This window comes from Epinephelus moara, chromosome 10, assembly GCF_006386435.1.
Source record: "Epinephelus moara isolate mb chromosome 10, YSFRI_EMoa_1.0, whole genome shotgun sequence".
NCBI lineage: Eukaryota > Metazoa > Chordata > Actinopteri > Perciformes > Serranidae > Epinephelus > Epinephelus moara.
The window spans coordinates 8,196,330-8,205,339 of NC_065515.1; the positions used below are offsets into that span (position 1 = coordinate 8,196,330).

Genomic DNA, 9,010 nt, shown 5'->3' on the forward strand with positions numbered 1-9,010 from the left:
CTCCCTCAATACTGAACCAATTTTAGAACGAGTTGTACCCATGAATCATACGCACACATACACATGGGGAAATAGGGCCCAGGTTGAAAAATACCGAAGTTGTCCTTTAACTAGGCTACTTTTCCACCATTTAATTCAGTAGCAAAGTGTTTTATGTGACATATTCATCATCATCCAACTAGATGGTGAAAAATACTCTATACTTACAGCCTAGTGAAACCTACAGGTGATTTAAGACTCGGCTGACAGTGGCTTTTTGGATAGTGTTTTCAATATTTCCGTTATAAGATTACAGAGTATCATTTACATCCCACGCCACTGACATTTCACTGTCTCGCAGTCGCACACACTTTCAGCACAGTTTCATCTCATATCATATGAAGCAGCCTACTTCATTCATGGTTCTGATGATGTCGTTCGTAATTAACACCCCCGCCTCTTTCATAAACGCACTCGTGGCTGGATAGGAAAACCCAGAGTTGACTGCACTAGTTGATAACAATCTTTGTCATGCAGGTTATACAGACAACCTGGCTTCAGGAGTTCAAAACCTAAAGATATTCAGTTTGCAATGACATAAATCATCTTATTGGAGAAGCTGAAACCAGAATATTGGTGTCTAATAAAAAAAACAACAATATTCTTCCAATTTCATTTATTTTAATTGATAATCAAAATTGTTTTCTTTCAAGTGACTTATGAGTAACAGTAGTGATGAGCAATCCTCCAAAAGCTTTAAATCTAAATATGTGAGATAGTGACATACCTGTTGTTATTGCTGGTCATCTGCTTCATGATCTGACAGTAGATCTCATCCCTGAGCGCCTCGTTTTGAGTGGCGGGGCCGAAGATCTGGTCGGTGAGCTCGAGAGGACTCTGCATCTGCTTGGTGGGGTAATCGCCCATGTACTTCAGGATCGGTACGCAGCAGTCAAGGAGGAACAGCCATAGTGGTTTCATAAACTCAACATACACTTTGAAAAAGAAAAGTGCGGGCAGATGTCGTTAGCTTGTGATGCTACAGGTGCTTGTTAGGGTAAGGTAGCTGAGGAGGCTTGTTTGGTTCGTTTTTTGGGGTAAGACTGTCGGCATGTTCGTTAGCTTAGCTAGACCAGCTGTCTAGTTATCAAAGCTATATTGTTTTCATCATTATTTGACTGGTAACACTGTAGGATGGGGGAAAGTGATGGAGATATAACACGCAACAAAGGTGCAGAGGCTGGAGTGGTGTGTGCTGTATTCACTGGGTACCACGGCACACCCAAAGGGAGAGCATAGCGTTAGTTCAGGCAGGACACAATGTCAAGCTCAGCTCGTATCCCAGCTACATCAGCTGATCTCAAACAGCCCAATCAACTGATGGAGCAGCTGATAGATCACATGATTCCTTTCTATGCAACCAATTGGCGAATCTCATCCAGGGTGCCCTATTTAAACTGCTCTGGCCTGCCTACTGTTGCTGCTTCCTCTGCAAGCTGCTTTGCAACCTTCCTCCGCCCCAGCTCCTCCTTTTCATGCTGTGTCTGACTTATCAATGTCATTTCTGTTTGGCGTTGATGCTGCTCTGTTCTGTTCCCAAGGGGTTCTTTGCTGCTGCTCTCCCTGCCTCAGGCTTTCCATGTAGGGCATGGAAGGGCAGGGAGGTTTGCCTCTCTGCCTAAGGCTTTCCTCATTTGCACGTGGAAGGGCAGACAGGCGTGCACTCTCTGCCTTATGCTTTCCACGTAGGCTCATGGATGAGGCTTTCTGCGCAGGCCCAAGGAAAGGCAGAGAGACCCCAGAACAGAGCCATACCACCAAATATAATACTGCAAATGGAAATAAAGTTTTCTTTGACAAAAGTGTTCTTGACTGAACTATGTTTTTGATGTGTGCATGGCAATGTAAACGTAGTCACTAGCTAATGTGTTTGGTGATGCTGGTTATATTGCCAATGGAGAGGCATTTTGTTATCCTGATATTGCCAAACCAACTTCCAAATGGGAGTTAATCTGGAACCTTACTGTTCATTTAATTTTTGATCAACGGCCATAGACCCAAATGCCTCTGGACTCAAGATAGACCTACAACCAATCGGAGCAAAGGAACAAGTGACGCAGTGCTGAGCGACGGACAGCCTACAGCGTGCAGAGATCAGCTGTGATGGTGAAGCATCATTATGTCTGTAAGCACTTTAGCAGATAGTTCCACATCAGCTGCAGCCATATTGGATGTTTTCGAAAATGCCTCAATGGCGCACCTCTTTACTAAGTTAGGTTTATCCATCCATCCAATCTCAAATGCTTATCCAAAGCTGGGATGCGGGGGCAACAGACTGAGTTAAGTATTCCAGACGTCCCTCTCCCCAGCAACGCTTTCCAGCTTCTCCTGGGGGACCCGAGGCGTTCCTAGGCCAGATGAGATATGTAATCCCTCCAGCATGTTCTGGGTCTGCCCCAGGGCCTTCTACCATAGGGACATGACGCTAGCTTTATGCTTACTGTAATGTCCCTGGCATGAGGATGTGCATACCAAAAATGACGTCTTCACTAGGCTGACCAAACGTCCTCTTTTGCCCGGACATGTCTACTTTTCACGTCCTGTCCGGGCGTCCGGGGTTTTTTTATAAACTGATGATAACGTCCGGTTTTCCGTGTGTTTGTGTGTGTGTGTGTTAGAGTGCGGCACGGGCCGCATATCTCTGCCTGAACCCGAGCCGAGCCCAACATTATTTAATGACCAAAGCACTGAGTTTGTGTCACACAGTTTTTACGGTTACAGGCTATTTAACAGGCCGGGCGTGCGCCGTGGGTGCTCTGCTGCGGAGAGGGAGACCTCCGTGTTTGAGACGGGAGCGGGAGGCGGGAGGTCCGACGCTTCCAGCGAGAGGAGAGGGAGAAATAAAACAAAATAAGATAAAATAGGAAAAACCTGTCTCCCTCTTTTATTTTATTTTCAGCGTTTAATCAAGGCGGAGGCGGGTGGCTGGAGGTCCGAGACTTCCAGCGAGGGGAGAGGTAGAAACAAACAGCCAGTGTGTGTCTGTGTGTGTTCTGTTCAGGTGTTGTCACGTAAATAACAGTGCCCAAGCAATAAACAGGACAGACAATAGGATTTTATTTATTTTTACACTACATTTTTACTGAAAGCTGACCGAATCCGACCCGAGCACGAATACAATTTATAGCTACATTTTTGACCAAACCCGGCCGACCCGTCGGGTACCATCGGGCTCGGATCGCCACACTCTAGTGTGTGTATGTGTCCCTATTGGGGCCTATCTGAATTTCTGTCTTTGAGAGATATTATTTTGTAATATAACTGAATTTTCTATCCATACATATAAATTTTAAATATATTAAAATGATAAGGCATCTTTGAGTAAGCTGCGAGTATCATTTAAGTAGGCTATGTCGTGGCCGGCCGAGTGTCCTCTTTTTTGGAAATCAAAATATGGTCACCCTAATTTTGTGTAAAGCACAACAGCTCCGTAAGTTGGCAGTCCCGCCCCATATTGATGGGATCGGATGGGAGGGGGACCAGGCGCATCTGCCAGAACAAATAAAACATGAGTTTGCAGATTCACCTTGTAACCAGGTTAGCCCTTTGCTAGCACAAGTAGCATGTGCCTCAAAGACTCATATTAGCCAAACAGTGCGGAAGGCTGTGTTGAGTATTGTGTGCAGGCAAAGAGGAAGGTTGTTATGGGATGCTGGAAGGCACAGTCAGTTGAGCCAAACTCAACAAAACATCATTTATTAACCCACCTGATGACATGCCTGCATTTTTACTCAAAGAAATGCTACAGCGGCTGTGGCTCCGAGGCTCACTGTAGCTCACTAATCAGAAGATCCGCAGTTTGATCCTTGACTCCTCCAGCCCATCGTTGAAGTATCCTTGGGCAAGATACTGGATCCCAAATTGTTCCCAGTGTCTGTTCTATCAGTGCGTGAGTGCGAGGGAATGGTTACTGACTGAGTGGCAGGTGGCACCTTGTGTGGAAGCCTCGGCCTGTGTGTGAATGGGTGAATGTGACATGTAGTGTTAAAGCACTTTGATTGATCAGAAGACTAGAAGAGCCCTTTACAAGTGCAGACCATTTACTTTTTCTTGAACGTAACCCTGGTGTGTCAAGGATATCAGTGAAGGCCAGACAGGCTTTGTGGCTGACCTCTGGATTGCCCACCAGCTTCTTGAGGAGGGGCTGTCTGATTGGCTCTCTTGAGTTCGCCCACAGTCTTTCAGGAGCAGCGTTCCTGGACATCACCTGACGGTTCACATCCTTAGTGGGCTGCCTGTTGGATCAAGGGAACAAGATGGGTATTCCTGCTGTTAGCACTGTTCCAGTGAGCTTTATCCTGCTAATCAGCTGGTGAAAACAAAATTCAGATACCTGAAATACTCAATGGAGAATTCTTTCAGTGTGGCAAGAGCTAATCTCTGTAGAGTTCCTGTTTCTTTGGGTATGATGTTCTTCCTCTGGTTAGGAGACAAGTTGAGGAGCCTCTGAAATAAAGAAAACAAATTTAATGCTCCACAGATCCCGAGCACAATAACTCATCTGAGGAGGATGTGTCATCGAAACCTCCATACCATGACCTCATTGGTGGGTTTGCTGAGTGTTGGCAGGATTAAGATGGCCTCCATGGGGACGGCTCCTGTTTTTCTTGTGCTCTCGTTTTGGCCCTTTATCCAGCCACGCTGCTGAGAAAACTCGTCGTCTTTGATTATTATAATGAGCTCTCCTTTCTTAAAGTTCAGGAGTGTGGGGTCATCTGTAGAGGAATGGAAATCAACTCAGATATCAGTTGGCAATTTGCAGAGATATGTGAAAAATTACATAGGTATGAATAAATAAATACATGTATTAATAAAAACAGATATAAATAGATAAAAAGTGAATAAATAAACACAGAAGTAAATAAATACAAAAATAAAGAAATAAATGTAGCAGTAAGGACCTCCAAGTTCATTTACATACAGACACAGAAATAAATAAATGTAATGTACAAAATGTAGAAATAAATTTAGGATTTTATTTTTATTTCTAATTATCAACTTTTATTTATCATTTATGCCTTTATCCATTACTATCACAATTTATTTATTCTTTTTATTTATTTATTTATTCATTCATTTCTGTATTTATTATACATTTATTTGCTTATCTATTAACTTATGCATTTATTTGTCTATGTATTTATTTAAGCATTTCTTTATTCATTTATTCCCGTATTTATTTATTTATTCCTGTATTTATTTTTCTTATTTTTATATATTTTTTCCTGTATTTATTTATACATTTATTTGGTTATTTATGGATTTATTTATTTCTGCATTAAAAAAATTTATTTATTCATTTATTTTAATATTTATTTGTTTATTCCTGTATTTTTTTTTTTTTACATTATTACTTTTTTATGCTTTTTTAAAATTTAATTAAGCATTTATTTATTAATTTATTTGCAAATTCATTTATTTATTTCTTTATTTATTCATACATTTATTTATTTATTCATACTTAAGTCATTTTGTCATATGACCTTAAAAAAGAAAATATAAGAAAAATGAAAATCAGTCCTCTGACCTTCGCTGTCGGCTTCCTTCAGCGTCACAGCATACTGAGATCTCTCCGTCAGTCCACTGAGGAACATCGTGATCAGCTCTGCCATGTCCTCAGCCGTGCTTCCACTCAGAGTGAAGTCTCCTTTCAGTGTCAGCAGGGTCACCACCTGGCCAGACGCTTTACTGTCCCTGGGTCATAACAAAGTAACACCACACTGTTTCAGTAACTCTTCCTCATTGTAAACTGGCACACACCTCACTGCTTCCTCCTCTGACTCTCCCCACCTGACGGTGTTAACTCCGGTGACTTCAGGGAAGGAGAGCTCCAGCAGCCTCTTCTCTCGCTCGTCCAGGAAAGTGATGCCAGTCCAGTTTATGGCCACGATGAACTTGTTCTTTGGCAGTGGAGGACCTTAAAAAGAACCAATAAATCATGACTCATGAGGGATATGAGGGGAATTTTGAGATATATACTGTAAAGCAGTTAAGTGTTGCATTTTTTCTAAATCATTTCAGCCACCCTGAAGAAAAGAGCCTGAGTGCAGGATTAATGTGTGAAGCAGTCAAGGCCCTGTAGCAACCCACAGATATGAGGACTTTCATTTTAGGTCTGCAACTAACAATTACGTTCACCACTTATTTCTTGATCACTTTCAGAGCATTTCAATGAACAATATAAACACTGATGGGAGATGATATCGCAGAAAGACTCACTATTACAGTTAAAAAAATGCATCACTGCTTGAAAAAACAAATATGTTATTAAATGTGTTTGTTATTAGTTTTCTGTTATTATAAGTAACAGAGATGAAAAGTGATTTTGAATAGCCCACAGTTTTCTTTTTGTTTCTCTGCACAACCTACAGCAGTACACGTCACCAGTTTTTTCAAGCTGTCAACACAGCTGGAGAGTGCAGCTTGTGCTTGGCGTGCTTGTGAACCCTCACTTCATTATCGTTATAGTTATCGTTCTTTAGACAATAAAATGTCATAAAAAAAACTTAGAATGCCCATGACAGACGCTAGACATTAAAGTGACGTCTTCACAGGGTTACTCGTGGTCCCTAAAGTCTCCAAAAGTAGATCAGGAGCCAGAGCCTTCAGCTATCAGGCTCCTCTCCTGTGGAATCATCTTCCTGTTGCAGTCCGAGAGGCAGACACCGTCTCCGCATTTAAGACTAGGCTTAAGACTTTCCTTTTTGATAAAGCTTATAGTTAGGGCTGGCTCTTATAGTTAGGGCTGGCTCAATCTTGACTTGAACCAGCCCCTAGTTAGGCTGACATAGGCCCAGTCTGCCGGGGGACCTCCTATAACACACCAAGCACCTTCTCTCCTTCTCTCTCTCTCTCCTTAGTTTCTGAAAGGTTGGTTCTTCTTCACTTGCTAACACTCGTGTCCTATTACTGCATGTCACTAACTCGGCTTCTTCTTCGGAGCCTTTGTGCTCCACTGTCTCTCAGGTTAACTCATATCGCAGCGGTGCCTGGATAGTTTGACGTGTGTGGTTGTGCTGCTGCCGTGGTCCTGCCAGATGCCTCCTGCTGCTGCTGTTATCATTAGTCATACTTCTACTGTTATTATACACATAATTATTGTCCCATACATATACTATCATATATTAATCTATACTTTCAACATATTGTACCATAATTTACTTAAATTAATGTTACTGTAGCTATTATCATTAGCGTCTCTCCTGCATCTCTCTCTGTCTCTCTCTCTCTCTTTCTGTCTCATTGTGTCATGTTAATTTATCACGTTGATCTGTTCTGTACGACATCTATTGCACGTCTGTCCGTACTGGAAGAGGGATCCCTCCTCAGTTGCTCTTCCTGAGGTTTCTACTGTTTTTTTTCCCCGTTAAAGGTTTTTTTTGGGGAGTTTTTCCTTATCTGTTGCGAGGGTCCAAAGGACAGAGGGATGTTTTATGCTGTAAAGCCCTGTGAGCCAAATTGTGATTTGTGATATTGGGCTTTATAAATAAAATTGATTGACTGATTGATTGAAATTGGTTGTTTTGTCCAAACCGTCTGAAACACAAAGATATGCAACTTACAATCATTAACAAAAAAAAAAAAAAAGTAGGAAATCCCCACGCTGGAGAAGCTAGACACAAGGAGTGATCGGCATATTCATTAAAAAACAATTAAACACTTGATTAGCAAAATTGTCCAACTCCGATGATTATATTGATGAATCCTGCTCTGTACAATTACTTGTATCTTGCCGGCATGTTGTCAGTTATGAAATTACAACCAGGAACAAGATAGATTTCACTGAAAATTTGATGTGTACAGGAAAATACCCAGTGTTACGAGACAGCTCAGATGTATCGTTTTGTAAACTGGGTGTTCACAAGCTCAGCAAGAGTAAAACTGAAGGAAGACATGTTCTTCCTGGCCCACTTATTCACTCCTAATCAGCTACTTTGCTCGAGTCTTAACCCCAGTGGTATCTATAAATAGCTTTGTATATTTCAGCCTGACATAGATACAAAACACAGCAGCAGCTAATTGCTTCACTGTTGATCATTAAAAGTGTTTGTCTCTGTGTTCCTGTGGAAAGTGTAGAAATGTATTGTTATACTGTTGTACTGGACGTGTTTTGTTCTGCCATGCAACAATATTTTTAAGCGGCTGTATGTGGCATTTCTTCTAAAAGACCTGAACTGGTTTTTAATTACTTCAGAGCTAATTTGCCATCACAAATAGAGAAGATTCTGTGCTGTTACTGCAAACTTCTAATATTTAACATTTGAGGAAGGAAAATAATGCAGAATTTTCTGATGCAAGAGTCGGATGCAAGTCTTTAGCAGAAACACTGATTGCTCTAAATACACTATGTATGTTTTTTTAATGACCGATATAGCTCATTCATTGTCCATTCCATCTAAAGAAATGAATAAATGTAAAAGTAGGAATTAACAAAAGAAACTATAAATTTATTTAGTAGTTATCTAATAATGGAATCTAGATTCTTGGACTATTTCTAAAGTCAAATTCAATGTTTTTTTTAAAACCAAAACAAATACAATTTAAAAGGAAGATATCCACCGATCAGCCAAAACAAATTACAAAAAGTGAATCTATGATATGAAGTAAATGTCCTTGATTTTATTTTCAAACTTTTTAGGGGAGCAGCACTCTCTGTAGAGCGCATGATAACTTCAATCATTTTATCTTTTCAAGTTATTTGTTTTCAAGATTAATATTAACTAGTCCATACCCACTGAGTACAGCATACCATACCATGACTTAGTCATACCAAAAATTTGAAAAAAACCCAACAACATTGGTCCACAGGGGGAGCCACAGCGATTGGTCACATTTTAGCCATTTTTAAGCATTTTTCTGTTGTTATAGCGCCACCCAGTTGCCAATTAGAGTTAAATTTCTCCAGTCACCTTGAGGCGTCCTGTTCTACATATCTACCAAGTTTAGTAAAAATCCATATGGCGGTTAGGCC

The 9,010-nt window shown here is 40.9% G+C and overlaps 1 protein-coding gene across 1 annotated transcript in view; it reads right to left on the reverse strand.

Moving 5' to 3' along the window:
* Positions 1 to 9,010, reverse strand: part of LOC126396567 (unconventional myosin-VIIa) — a 35,660-nt gene that overhangs the window by 8,122 nt on the left and 18,528 nt on the right. Inside the window, exons 33-38 of the mRNA XM_050054761.1 lie at positions 5,830 to 5,956; positions 5,567 to 5,733; positions 4,573 to 4,754; positions 4,373 to 4,485; positions 4,120 to 4,274; positions 767 to 920 (exon numbers count right to left, since the gene is read on the reverse strand). Coding sequence (XP_049910718.1) covers positions 767 to 920; positions 4,120 to 4,274; positions 4,373 to 4,485; positions 4,573 to 4,754; positions 5,567 to 5,733; positions 5,830 to 5,956 — 898 coding nt within the window. The remainder of the gene's footprint in view (positions 1 to 766; positions 921 to 4,119; positions 4,275 to 4,372; positions 4,486 to 4,572; positions 4,755 to 5,566; positions 5,734 to 5,829; positions 5,957 to 9,010) is intronic.